A 15,455-nucleotide genomic window follows, 5' to 3' on the forward strand; every position below is an offset into this window, starting at 1 on the left:
GAAGAAAATAAACCATCATCCAGAAAACAAAGAAACGCGGAACGTTAGCAAAGCTCTGTCCTCAGGTAAATCAAGAATTATGCTGCATTACTTACATCTTATCAGCAATTATTAATTAATTCATAAAAATTAATGCTGCCTATAAGTATAATATAAACTCTAACGCTGCAGAGATTGAAATGTAAAGCAACCAGGTAGGACAACATTTCCCTTTGCCATTTGATACCTTAGCCTGACATTTCAAATACAATTCTCCTGCTGGCCTTAGTCAAATAGAATCACCAAATAGTACCTGGGTGCTGAAATTAAACTATTTTAAACTTTCTGAAGGATAATTTGATGATACATAAATGTCTTTAAAATGTGCAAATATAATGACCCACAAGCTTAAATTCAAGGAACTTATACTAAGAAAGTAACTGGGAAAGCATGCAAAGATACAGGTAGAAAACTGCTACTTACAGCATACTTATGATTGATACAAAGTTGAAACAACTTAAACATTCAGTACTAGGAAACTGGTTACATACACAGTGGTGAACTCATACAATGCATTGTTCAAATCCTGTGAATCCTACGCAACGATCAATGTGATGACGTAGGCAAATGTTCACGGACATGGACAAGATCATCCTGTCAGTCACTAAGGGAGAAAGTAGGTTACAAAAACGTACATAATCTATTTTTCCAAAATGTTTGTGTGCACATGCTGGACTATGCATGAAAAAATTCTGAAACGACAACCAGTTTATCCCTCAAAGGTGGATTTACAGGTGATTTATTCCTTCAGCTTTATACTTTTCCTAATTGTCAGAATTCTCTATTGTGAGCCATATAAACATTACATTCAGAAAAACTGAAGGCATTTCCATCAGGGGAATTAAATTGTTCAAGACTCTAAGGACATTTTTATCTAAGAAATGAATCATGAAGCGTCATAAATATCATGAATTAAATATAACAGTGTAGACTGCATATGGTGTAGAGGTCAGTTCTTTTACGTTTCTGTTCTCTCCTCCTATTTCACTTTTCCAGGATAAGCCTAAGCGAGAACTCCCTATGCAAGACTTTAGCTGTTTAATGACATGTAATGACTACTGGTTACGGGGATTCCCTTGGGTACCTGGAATTTGCAGCTTGGTCCCCTTGAAGGTGAAAGAGGCTGTCAAACAGGACATTTTGAAAGGTAGCACGTTGTAGATGAGCCACTGATTAAATCAATATTTACTGAGTCCCTCTCAGTCCCAATCGGGCATCGGGGGTAGGGAGGGGGGAAGGTAAAGGAGGATATAAAGATGTCTAATGCCTGGCCTCCATCTGTCCAGTAAGGGAAATAACGCATCCCTGTGGTGGAGAGGTCTACAGGATCGATATGCCAAAGGGCAGGTGGCCTAAGGTGAGGCCTCCAGCTGCTGCTTCATTTACATAAGGCGGTGCTACAACCCATCCCACCCCGCCCCCCCCCCCCCATCCAGGTTAAATGGCCCTGACTAAATTATTAGCGGGCAGATGAAACCCTTTGTGTCCCCTAGGAGAAAGAAAAAAAAAAAAAAAAAAAGCGCTGAGACCCAGGGAATTCAGTTCTAAAGGATCTAAGAGAAACTCCATAGCGTGAGATAGGGAAACTGTGAAGAGCTAGGGACACAGGACAGTCAAGAGAGTTAACAGAGGAACAGAAGAAGGACCTGGGATCACGAGTGACAAAAAGCTCTCAAATACCGGGATGAGGGGGCCTTCCTTATTCATCCCTAAGGCATGGAGTTAAGTCACTTTTCTGAATGTTTGATCACCTTAAGTACATATCAAATGACTTTCTTTTCCTTGCTAAAGCCTGAGAGTGAAAGCAAAGATGTGATACGAGGACAAAAACTTATACAAAAAGCTTATAAAAGACAGAGGACACTGGGTAGGGGTTGGAGAGGAGAAACTCAGATAACGGCTCCTGATTTAAAACAACACAAAGATATCCAATCTAAAGCCATGGTTCTCAAACTTTAGTGTGCATAAGAAACATGTGAGCAGCCTGCTTAAAGTACAGACTCCTAGGTTCCATGCCCAGAGTTTCAGTACTTAAAAAAAACTTTTATTGAAGTATAGTTGATTTACAATATTATATTAGTTTCATGTGTACAGCATAGCGATTTGGTATCTTTGTTGGTATTTTTGCAGATTATACTCCATTATAAATTATTACAAGATAATGGTTATAATTTCCCAGGCTATACAATATATCTGTGTTGATTGTCTATTTTATACATAATAGTTTGTATCTGTTAATCCCATACCCTTAATTTGTCCCTCCTCTCTTCCCTCTCCCCTTTGGTAACCACAAGTTTAGAATCTAAAAAACAATACAAATGAAAGTATATGCAGGGCTTCCCTGGTGGTGCAGTGGTTGAGAGTCCGCCTGCCGATGCAGGGGACACGGGTTCGTGCCCCGGTCCGGGAAGATCCCACGTGCCGCGGAGCGGCTGGGCCCGTGAGCCGTGGCCGCTGAGCCTGCGCGTCCGGAGCCTGTGCTCCACAACGGGAGAGGCCACAGCGGTGAGAGGTCCGCATACCGCAAAAAAAAAAAAAAAGGATATGCAAAACAGAAACAGATTCACAGATACAGAATTCCTGTAATTTGAACAAGAATCTTTACAACTCAGCAGGTGAGCTCCAGGAACATTCTCTGAGGAAGAATTTCTTCAAGTATTCCCTATGTGCCCTAAACATTACTTGTCAGTCTCCACAGGGCAAAGGTGCTATTTGTCAGTGACATGATTTTGAAGGAGATCTAGATGTAATGAAATGCTCTGAGCTCAGAGAACATTTTCTCTGGCCATGCTAAGCTTGGGAAGTGTATTCCAGACACGTTTCTAGTGCCTTTGTTGGAAGCAACTGCTCTATTTTTATTTTCAAGATTGTATACCAAATATTTCTGAATGATTAACCTATGTTTGTATTTGGGATTTTTCCTGAAAATGTTTCTTTGTATTTGTAATGACTTTTTCCCCCTGGTTTTAAGGAACTTTAGAGATTATTCAACTCCCTTTTTTGCAAATGTGGGAACTGAGATACAAAGGTATAAAGACACCTGCTGAGGCACATAACTTGAGCTGTCATATTTAGATATGGGAAATGGAAACTACAAACCTCCCTTATATGAGGAACTCCTTAACCCTCACGGTTTTCACCAAATGTTTCGGATCCCTAAGCAAAAAGGCTTCCTGCTAATTGGCAAATATACTCTATTTACCACTACCTACTCAACAGAGAATAAAAGAGGAGGTGTGAAGCTACACACTTAGCCTCTATCCATTTTCTATTAATCTTTATTAGTGAAGACAAGAGCTTAGGGGTTACTAGCTTTTAACAACGTAAGTAGCGATCTTTAATAAGCAGCAAATTTCTATAATTTGTAAGGTTTAGGTAAAATGCAGAACCTTTAGGTGTGTTGGGATATATAGTTTGGGCTTTAAGAAACTCTTCACTGTCAGGACTCTAAGAATTATAGGGCTGCTAAAGTGAATGTTATTTCTCCAGACACCGATACCTCAAGTATGATTCAGTCGATGCCTAGTTTGAAATCCTTAATAAAACTTTACTCTGAAAGGCATCTATTCTTAAAGCAAAATGTGTTATACTGAAGTCATTTTTCACTTTGACTTCCTTTATAAAACTAACAATATATCCCTCTATATCTCTGGTACCCTTGTGTAAAAAGATAGCATGTAAGCATACAGAAAGAAAAGGTTAAGAAAGCAGAAATAATAATGAACCGCAGAAATAAAATGGGAGCTATGGGGCTTTAAATAAAGAGAATTAAGCCCAAAGAGAAGTAAACACTTTTTTTTCCAGATGGGCCATGAGCTCCAACTTTCAAACGTAATTAACATCCCAAGAGTAAGAAAAGGAAGTTTGTGGGCTTTCCTGGTGGCACAGTGGTTGAGAGTCCGCCTGCCGATGTGGGGGACACAGGTTCGTGCCCCGGTCCGGGAGGATCCCACATGCCGCGGAGCGGCTGGGCCCGTGACCCATGGCCGCTGAGCCTGCACGTCCGGAGCCTGTGCTCTGCAACGGGAGAGGCCCGCGTACCGCAAAAAAGAAAAAAGAAAAAAAAAAAAAAGGAAAGGAAGGTCGGAGATACTCAACATCCAAGTTGCATTTTTCCCTCACTCAAAGGTAAAAAGACTTTGTTTTCTTTTGCTCTTTGTCCTCCATTAGAGCAAGACCTCTAATTATTCTAATACCAAGTACTTTCTAAGCTGCTGTGGACTATATAATGTTCATGTCCTCACGTCTCAAATTAATGTTGAAAATTTCATGAAAGGGATTACCTTTATATAATATCTACACGTTTTCCCCCCAAGTATAACAATCTCACAGAATGTAAGTTTTGCTGAAATTATGTGGACATCATATGTGATTCTCATAGTTAATAATATATACAATAATCTGGAAAATATAATCTGGTGGCAGATTAAATAGAAATCTTCATACACGTTTCTTATGCACTTGATCACTTCTCAAATTACTCATATTTTCAAAATTAAAAATGCAAGTTTTGTAGATATAGAATATTTTAGAATGAGAAACACTTTATATGACTAATCACCATCCTGATGTTGCATAACGTCATCAGTGATTCTGTGTGTGTGTGCGCGCGCGCGCACGTGTGTATTTGTATGTATACACGGAAGTAGAAAATTTTCACTCTATTTTTCTCCCACTTAAAGCGGTTAATCTTTTGTTTGATGGCACTCAGCTATCACTGAGTATTTACTTCTCTTTCTTATACCTCTTGGTCAAAATGCAGTGTGATAACGTATGTCGAACAGATGGCATCTACTTTCCTTGAACTAAATTATGAGATACGATTTCAATCAAACTATTCTTTTCTCTCTAAGACATTGTATCAGTATTTACTTTCTCTTATACCATATCTTTGAACTTAATCAATTCTTTTCAATATAAGAAAACCAAGGTAGAAAAGCTCAATAATTTGCCTAGGTTTATGAAGAGTGATTGTAGAATTAAAAATAATAGAATTGTAGAATTGCCAGGGAACTTCAAGAGACCACCCATGTGTCTGGTCAAACGTCCTCATTTCAGTGAGAGAGAAAATTCAAGTCTGAAGCAGTTAAGTGACTGGCTAAAGATCAGATGCTAGGTAGTAACAGAGCCAGAGGAGATGCTAGGTCACCCAACTGTTGGTCCAAGACCCTTTCTACTCCACCTCACTGACTCATTTATAGCTTGGAGTTTTGTATTTATCTAACTTAGCTGAAGGCAGCAAGCACAGCCCTACGAAACAACTCATGAATACTTAAAGGAACTTGCCATCAAGTGTAAATGAGAATAGTACAGGGAAGACCTGGTAAAGGAACGGTCAGAAAGCGAAATCTTGATTATGGAATTTGAGTCAAAATTTGGAGGCTCAGAGGAGAGATGGTGTCCCAAGTGTGAGGACCGGCAAATGGATGTACTCGTATGGGACAGTGAGAAAATTGTTGGAGAGCAGGAATGGGGTTAGGAAGCAGAATTTACTTGACTCAGAGAATCCATCTGGGGCAGTAACTAGATTGCTGCTTGGGGAGGAATGAAGTGGGAAGCAGAGGAAGGATAGAGAGGGAAGGGGTCAGCAGGGGCTTATTAGGCATAGTTGGTAAGAGAGTGGAAGGGTCACTAGATCCTAGTGACTAAATATAAGCTTCATGAGAGCAACGATTTACTTTTGACTGGTTTTTTTTTAATTTTTTTTTTTTTTTTTTTGATGATGAGAAACAATGCCGTATTTTATTTTCATTTTTTTTTTGCGGTGTGGGCCTCTCACTGTTGTGGCCTCTCCCGTTGCGGAGCACAGGCTCCGGACGCGCAGGCTCAGCGGCCACGGCTCATGGGCCCAGCCGCTCCGCGGCATGTGGGTTCCTCCCGGACCGGGGCACGAACCCGTGTCCCCTGCCTCGACAGGCGGACTCTCAACCACTGCGCCACCAGGGAAGCCTGACTTTTGACTGTTTTGTTCACTGTTGTATCCTCCGTACCTGGAAGAGTGCCTAGTACGTAGTAAACATTCAGTAAATAGTTCTTGAATGAACAAATAAATGAAAGAGTGAAATATGGGCACCAACAAGACTGAAGTTCTTGACCAAAGGAATAATGTGATAGAAAGAGTGTCCCAGGAAGAATATTTTTGTAAATGTGCAATGGATGGTCTCAATATGTAAAGAAAGAGAGCCAAATCTATCAATATGGAATGACATGATGAAGACTTCAATCAATCAATCAATCAATCAATCAATAAGAACCACAATCACAAGAAGAGAAAGACAGGGCAGAAGGAAAATAAATGGAGGGTACAAGACATAATGTGGACTTAGATCTGCAAGCACAACGATACCGCTTATGAGTCAATGGAACACAAAGGGAAACTTCAGAATCATTTTTGTTCAGACTCAATTTTTTCTCATTAAAAAATGGATACCTGTGAAATTAAGCGCTAATGCTTTTATATTTTGAAATATAAAAATGGCTTCAGAATCTCTTATGAAATAATGAACAACTGACATTTTTTAGTATAATATGTCATAGTTTAAGGTAAACACAGGGATGTTTCTCCAGGGTAACTTTGGAAGTTTTTTTTTAAATTGTGGTGACTTTTCACTACAAAATAACGGCGACAGAGGAACTGACTAGATTGGCAATGCAAGCTTATGTGTCACGGATGGTTCGGTACGTAACTCTTCCAGGGTTCATCTATCCTATTTCATAACAATCCCCAGTTACTACCTCTACTGTGCTTCTCTCAACTGAACCCTGCCATTCAGTACGGATTGACTGATGGCCTTATTTCAACCAAGCGTCAGGAAATAAACCGAATCGCTTTGATGTGAAGAATTACTTCCTCGCTTTTTATGAGTGAGTGTTGATAACACATTCTGTATTATTCGAGAGGCCTACTAAAAAGCCCAAACCGCTGATCTGAGTATTTAAATTCTAGAATTTGAAGTACCTTAGATGAGCTAAGGTAACTGTTTTCTACTTGATTAATGACAGCAGGAATTAAACTGCAGTAGCTGGCTTCTGGGAAATTGCTGAGAATGAAGAGCCCATATTTTGGCTGACATGCTGTCTGCCGCTTTCAATCCTCCTTTTATTTCATCAAGTTCACATGAAAGAGAGAAAAGGCACCGAGTGATGTTCAGAACAGTAACAGCACCTTTCTTTTTCCCTCCCGAAAAAAAAGAATAACTTTCTTTTCTTTCCTTTATCTACCGATATCTTTCCCATCTCACAAGTTTCATTCCTTTGTAATGACAGATGTTATGACAGTGGCCGGTGTCGTTACATATACTCACCTCTCTGAGAGGTGAAGCTGTAGAACGCGAACGGAGCCTCCCTATCTTTGAAAATGCCATCGCCCGTTGTTGCCCACAACTCATCACCGACACATCAATACAAAATTCATGGATCAAAAAGGGAGATAAAAATGAGTGTCTTGGAAGCTAGGGTGCAAATTTGGGGGGAAAAACCACAGAAATAAAAATAAATCCTTTCCTCCTCCCAGAAATCTGCTCTTCATCCTTTCACTTATTACGTGTGCATGTGTAAAAGTTAGGTGGCTCTTACCTTCTCCTTCTTCCTTTATACTCTAGGGCATAATACAACTCTTCAAAGCTCAGACTCTGGAGCCAGACTCCCTGTGTTCAGACCTTAGATCTGCCGCTTACTAACTAAGTGACCTCGGGGAAGTTATTTAGCCACTCCGTGTGTTACTTTCTTCAAATGCAAAGAGAGGATAATAATACAATCTAACTCTTAGAGTCGCTGAGAGCATTAAATGCGTGGACAAATCTAAAGCGCCCATGACATTGCACAGTACGTGATGCACCATGTAAGTGTGAGTTGCTATCATCATTGTTCTGTCATATTACGTGCAGATTTCTACAAGAGTGCTTTCAAATGAATAAATTTCATTTATATTTTTGCCTCATTTATAGAAGTAAAGATACTCTATGTCCAAATTTGGGACAACTTAGAAGAGCTATAAAGAAGAAAAATCATCTCCCTCCTGTAATCTTACGACCTAGAGGTAGTAACAACTCCCAGTGTTGAGTGCCTTCCACGAGTCCTCTTCTACCTCCCTCCACTACCACTGCTCCTCTAGACACAGAAGAAAACACAAGGTACTTTTATAAAGAGACGTGAATTAGGCAAAGCAACTGATTAGAAAGCAGGAAGCCTGACTTCCACTCCCTGTACCTCCCATGCCACTTAGGTGACCCTGGGCACTTCACTTCCTCTCTCTGCTCTTTGCCCCTCCACTGAACTAGTGCAAAACAGGTACAGCAAGAGCTTCACTCCGCCCTCCTTACAACAATGCTGAGACACCTTCATTAACTTCTCAAGAGAATGCTGCGATGCACGAAAGGGCAAATTACAAAACAGGTGTGTACAGAACAGCTAAAGGCTTAGTTTACAGGGTATACGGTAACACAATCTGAGAGGAAGCAAAAGGCAGGCAGTTGTTATAATCTCTCCTTGGCTGTGGGAGCTATGGCGAGGTCTCCTTTACAATGTTAATTATAACGTATTATGGGTATTTAAAGAAGGTCCTCACGTGCATTTAGAATAATGCCAAAGAAAGAATTCCATAATCAACAGACGTTAGTTTTATCATTTTTTGAATAACCCTGTGATAAACCAAGAGAGGACACTATGAAATCAGGATAGCTGTGTTCCTCATTTGAATTCACTCTAATGTCTTAATAAGTATGTCTCCCGTGGTTATAACATAGCACCATTCTAATCTCATCTGAACCCTCAAGTATCACCTCCATACTGAGCAAATAAATGATTCATTTATTCAAAATAAAATAAATCATTCTGAAATTGGGGGATTTACATAAACATATGAGATATTAGCTACTTGTGCTAGGCAAGTGAGGGGCATGTTGCCATTTTAATTCATTTCTGGCCTTTTTTTGTTGTTCCGGATCTTTTCTTACCTAATGTTGAGAGACTTCTTCCTCAGCTCGCTCCACTTGAAGTTCATGTTATCCAAACGTCTTTGTAACAGAACCGCATCATCAGAACCTTCCAGGGATCTCAGGATTTTTTGGCCATTTTCATCCAGGTTGTGATAGATATCTGTGTGAGCTTCGATTTCTCCTTGGAGGTCCTACAGGGCATCAGGAAGAAGAACACGCGCAGAATTACCAAACAAAAGAGACCGGCTGTGACTGTGAATTTGGAGAACTGCAAAAAATAGACTATTAGCTCAAAAGGGATTTCAGTTGGTTCAACTAACAAGAAGATACACCTCCAACTCACTTTTCTTGGTGTATCATCTCTTTATGTCGCTATGTAGATTGAAAGTGGGCATCTAATTAGGAATAATAAATTTATTCCTTGAGATTATGAATCGGGACATAATACATTTGTAACTTTATAAATTTCATAACTTATGTCTTCTAGTCCATGGAAAAAATACATTATTTCATGGAAGTGACAGGAAATAAAACTCCGTGATAAAGTGCACCACAGTGCCAATCATTGTATTACACTATGGGTCAAGTCATATTTTCCAAGCACATAGTAATCCGTAGAATTGACTCGGACCACAAAAGCATGGAGAGACTAATAAACAAGGCTGTACTTGGCCCATGGCACCAGCACATTAATGGGATTTGATCATAGGAGAGAATCTTCTTGACAATACACATTAAGTTCACCTTGGTAAAACAGCATCACACAATTATTACAGCACCATACATTTATTAGCAAGACTTCCCATTTAAAATACCATCACATTTTAAGGCTCAACAGGTGGAAAGTCCATAGGACTCTGATAAGAAGTGATGATTTCAACCTCATTTGTATATACACAGATCAAGAAAATTATCATAGTAGAAGAATCTGACCTTTACATGGTATGTCTTCCTGTGTAACATTTTCAGCTTGAACCGGGGACTACAGCACTGATCCTGTTGCATAGCAATCCCGAGAAAACCCAGCGACTGAAAGAGCCCTGCTTTAAAATGCCAACTTCGCTTACATTCTGTTGACAGAATGAATTTCAGACCACAGGCCTCATCAGTCAATAATAATAAACGGTCACTTTGTACTCCTCACTAAACGGTAGCCAGGCCTGTGGATGTGGGAGGGACCCCAAAGAGAGGAGGCCTGGAATATGCAACTGATAGTTTATGTTAAACAGCCAACTTTTCTTATCATTTTTCCATTATAAGCCAGAGACATTATAAATTCATTTTCTATATGTGTTTCCCTCCTTGTTCCCAGAAGAACGGTCAAAGCCAAAGGAACATTCCTTAGAGAGCTGCCGGGTACCAGCATTCCTTTCTGCCTACACAATGAATGGAGGCTTTGTACATTATCTGACTTGCTTTTAGAGATTTGTATGCTTCTGTTTAACAAGTTTAAAAATTCATTCTGAAGCTCCGAACAACTGGATTGATCTGTGTAACTAGAAAATGCCCCCCCCTTCTAAAATTGAATTAAATTACTCTTCTAAAGTAAGGAAGGAAAAGTGGCAGCAATAACATGTTACAAAGTCTGAAGAAGTGGCCTGTGTTTTCAGTCGCAGCCTCTTAGATGCAGGGAGATGGACGATGAATGTCTCCTGTCACTATTTCTGGCAGCCAAAGTATCACCGATGGACTCGAAAGAGAATTCTGTCTCATTGCCTTCGACTGGAAGACAGGAGGGGAATATGGATAAACCCCATCTGGAGTTGAAAGAATAGAAATACTAAAACATATCGAGGAGCATCTATCTTTATCCCATCAAAAACAGGCTTGTTTTGGAAGGAAATAGCCTGATTCTGAAACTAGCTGATGTGATAGAAAACCAGTATTGGGCTTCTTGCTGAATGGAGCTTGATCAAATATATATCCAATTTATCTTTGTGTACCTACATGGAAAAACATACCCTGCTGAATTTGCTACTTCTTCAGTGAAAGAGAAAATTGAGGTTAATATATCTAAAGAATTCAGGAATAAAAACCAAACAGATCCAAGTTATCAAGATAATGCCCCCACTTCTCTCTTTTACTTTACTTTTCTTCTTGTTTTATGTGGTTTGCTACCTAAAACTTGGCCTCAGAGTACACACTTAAGGAATTAAGACCAAACCTTTTGTTGTCAACAAATTAAGATATTTTGACTAATACAATCAGCTTTCTACATTAGCATGCATATAAATTATAGTACATTTGAATTTTTATGTCCTGCGTTTATAGCAGAGACCCAGGTTCAGTCAATAGTTCCTTAAGATTATGTGTATCGTGAAGTCAACAATACTTTGCTGAATAAATGAGAGGTCTTCCCAAGCATAAATAGGATGTGGATTCATGAAATTCGCTAATTTTCATCTTTGCCACTTACACTGCCCTGAATTTAAACATCCTTGTTGTATCATCGAGAAAAAAAATGAATATAAAATTGATAAACCAGTGCTTGCTGAGGACTGGTTATTTGTCTAGCCTTAGCACTGTGGGAAATCTAAGAGGAAGGCAAGAGACAGTTATGCCTTTACTTTTTCTAAAATCTAGTATGCACTTTTTGTTTAAGTCGTTCATATTAACAACTACACGTTGACAATTTCCTGCCAGACCTCATACGTACTCGGATTAAAATTCCTCCCCTTGGAAATTGAGAAGTAGCTGAAGTGAAGTCTTAGCATTGGCAGGAAGGTAGCTCTTAACTCAGTATTACTTCTCTAGTTTGTGATGGTAGTGTAGAGCAACAAAGGACACATGCAAAGTAAAGGACTTTACAGTTTACAAAGCACTTACACGTGTATCGCTTTACTTATTCCTACTCCTTACCCAGTGAAATACATAATATTTTCTCTGTTTTACAGATGAGAGCACCGAGGCTCAGAGATGTTTAACTGACTTGCCAAAAGTGTTAAATGTGGGCAATGGATCCAGTTCTTTCGACTCTAGAAGATCTTAGGCTGTCTCCACACACCACTTGCTGCTGTAAGCACTGGCTATAACAGACAGTAGTTACCGAAGCTGAGCAAGGCTACTGCTAACAAGGGGAAACAACTACTGAGGTTAAAGCACACGGAAAGACGGCATTACTGATTTTGATTAAACTTTACCCACGTGGATTGATTCGTTCAAAATGAAAAATGGAGTCCTGACTACCCTTTTCACTTTTCATTTTGCAATTGGACATGTGGGACCACCCGTGAGAAAAACTTATTTGCCCTGGGAAAAGTCTGCTACAAAATATCCCCGCTGCCAGAACAGAAATTCTCCGGGCAGTAATTCACTCCTCTGTCTAAAAGAGTCATGTGAACATTACAGGAAGTCATGACCTGACATATCAGCATAAACGTAGTTTGGCCATGCTCCTTTGGGCTGGCGGGCTGGCAGGGATTCCATCAAGATACAGGACTCAGGTAGGTTGCTCTAAAAGGGAGGTGAGTATCGGTGAGGACCGTAAGGCTTTCTTTAGGAAGTTGGCCTGCTGTAGTGGAGATTTTTTAGTACAAGTAGGCAGCATGAGTCCTAGGTGGGGAGGGAGACATTGACAGGGCACTTAGGAAGGAGCACACTCATATCTGCATAAATTACCATGATGGCATTTATCCTAAGATTAACCTTAGACTCAGGGGCCCCAGAAAAGCAGGAGGTTAGAATGGAGAATCGAGTTCTCAGAGGAGACCCAATCTGGACAAAAAGTAATTTTCACAGATATTTTTTAGTAGTCTTATTTCACTTCTGACCTAACGAGAAAAGATCACTCAAGCCTTAGCTGCTACGATCAATATAAGTTTTCTCTTCTTTTTGTGACTGCGTTCTTTAGGAAGAACAATAACTAACGAATAGGGAAAAAGGATTTGTTACATAACAACAGAAGCAGCAGCAGCAGCAGTAACAGCAACAACATATATAAGACTTCCTTTACAACAGACACTTCTCTAAAGCACTGTATATACATGCGCTCATTTAATCCTCTCAGTAACTCTCCAGGGCAGGCGTTATTAATATCTTCTCTTCACACATAAGAGAATGAAATTACAGAGAGGCTCAGTAAAAACCGCACAAGGTCACACAGCTAATAAACCATACAGCGAAATTTCAAACCCAGGCCGTCAGACTCCAGGGACTGGGCTCTTACCCACTAGGCTGTATCACCTCTGAGTTTTTTCCTATTAATTAAAAAATGTTTCCTATTAATACTAGTCCTGCTTAAATTTCAGCAAATCCAGCACAAGGCAGACTAACATTGTTTCCAGTACCCAAAGAGTAACTTTACCATCTTATTAATATGGAGACTGTTAAACATATCTAAAGTAGTGGACAGATATATCCAATACAAGAGAGCGAGCATAAAATAATTGAGAAAATGGGCGCCAATGGCAAAATAATATGCAGCCCCTCCCCTCAGAAAGAGACATATAGCCTAGAGTTAAGTATAATTATGGAGCAAATTTCAACTGTGAATATCAAGAAAGTTCAGATGTGAGGCAAGCAGTATGCTTATATGCTTACAAGGCAGTTTTAGGAGTAGGGAGTATTGTGTTTCCTGGAGAGCATTTTCAGATCTCACCATGCCTTCTTTTCTGAGCATCTAGCCTACTTCTGTCATAAGTCCCCTTTCTCAGCCTCCAGGGAAAACTAGTGGGAAAGTGCAGTTAAACAGACATAATTCTGGCCTCTTCCTTCTCTTTCCCTTATTAGCTGCATAAGTTTAGACTCTTTAATCTCCTCGGCTTCACTAAATATTAAATAATAATACCTATCTGCTGGGTTATTTTGAATATTACATGGCATAATTTTTGTGAAATACTTTGAACATCATCTAGAACACATTAAGCCTTTAATAAGTAATAGCTAATGAAAGGATTTCTATTATAAGAGAATCAGTGTGGGGAAGAAAGTGATAGAAACAGACTTTACAAAGTCATGGAACTTCGTTTGAGCCTTGAAGGATGGATAGGATTGAGAAAGGTGAAGGGAAGAGGAAGAGGGTATTCCAAGTGAGAAAAGCCTGGAAATGGCAAAAACGTGGCAAGGAGTTTGGATTACGAGCAGGTACAATGAACTACACGGCCTGACTGGAATAGACAATGACTGTTGAGAAGAAACAGGTAGAATATAGTCGATGTCCTTAAACTAAGTAGGATAAAGACCTTCTTTCAGCAAGCTACTGAGAACAGAAGTTTATAAAGAAAAGTAAAGGACAAAGGTGAGATTATTGATTAAATTTGTACCATCTCATTTGACAAGTAGAATGATCCATGGTGATCGAAAGTAGTAAGACAACCAGGGAAGAATATGAAAAGTTATGAAAGTCTTACTTTTATAAGATGAAAAATAAAGAAGGAAGATGCCAAGAATTAGTTACTACTACACATCTCTTTTTATTATCCAAACAAATGGTTATGATACTATTCCAAAACATCAGGGATAATAGATTCCACATATTCTCTTTCCTATGTATATGGAATTATCTGTCGCTAAAAAAGAACTCATCAAATGATAACCTCGGGGCTTCCCTGGTGGCGCAGTGGTTGGGAGTCCGCCTGCCGATGCAGGGGACACGGGTTCGTGCCCCCGGTCTGGGAGGATCCCACATGCCGCGGAGCGGCTAGGACCGTGAGCCATGGCCGCTGAGCCTGCGCGTCCGGAGCCTGTGCTCCGCAACGGGAGAGGCCACAACAGTGAGAGGCCCGCGTACCGCAAAAAAATAAAATAAAATAATAAAAATTTAAAAAGATAACCTCCTTATCTTGAATATAACTGAGGAGTAAGCAATAAAACAAACAAAAAGACACAGGAAGAGTAAGCGACCAAACCTCCCCACAAAATTAATCATTACGGACACACCATCTCTAATCTTTGCTGAAAGCAATTAGTATGTGAATAATGATAAGGTCATTAGTTCCTCTTTACTGGTAATTTTTGCCTAATTCAAATAAGCTTAATAGGAAAAAAAAAGAAAAGTGATGTTCTGATTTCTAAGAACTTAAAAGGTCAGAAACAGAAGATCCAAAATGGAGAGAAGTAATCCTTAAGGGCTAAACTGAGAGCGGCAAGAAGTGACACCTGACAGAACCAGAAAGGTGTAAAAGGAGCTGCAGGCACTCAGAGCTGACCAGGGTCACACAAGTGTGAAAACTAATAGCCCTACATATATTATTAGCCCTTGAAGGCATCACCTAACTTTAAAGCAAAGCAAAATAAGTAATGTTAATGATCCTGAACGAGCCAGAAAAAGGTAGATTTATGTTCAGTGAACTCTAAGAAGAAAGCAGTGTATGTAAAACTCTTTAGATGAACTTACCCAACGTAGTTATTCTGAAAAGGTGTTGATGCTTTAAAGAAGTTAAATAAAACAAACATGCAAAAGTAAAACTCCCTTAGCTTGGTTACCCAACATGATTTGTTAAACATTGGCTCTAAATACATGAGGTTCTGGAGTACACACAC

At 39.6% G+C, this 15,455-nt stretch overlaps 1 protein-coding gene across 4 annotated transcripts in view; it reads right to left on the reverse strand.

Moving 5' to 3' along the window:
* DMD (dystrophin) overlaps window positions 1-15,455 on the reverse strand; it is a 2,035,184-nt gene that overhangs the window by 375,080 nt on the left and 1,644,649 nt on the right. For all 4 annotated transcript variants that reach the window (XM_065901098.1, XM_065901100.1, XM_065901101.1 and 1 more), the window contains one exon: window positions 8,994-9,166. In XM_065901098.1, the coding sequence (XP_065757170.1) occupies window positions 8,994-9,166 (173 nt within the window). The remainder of the gene's footprint in view (window positions 1-8,993; window positions 9,167-15,455) is intronic.

This window comes from Phocoena phocoena, chromosome X, assembly GCF_963924675.1.
Source record: "Phocoena phocoena chromosome X, mPhoPho1.1, whole genome shotgun sequence".
Taxonomy (NCBI): Eukaryota; Metazoa; Chordata; class Mammalia; order Artiodactyla; family Phocoenidae; genus Phocoena; species Phocoena phocoena.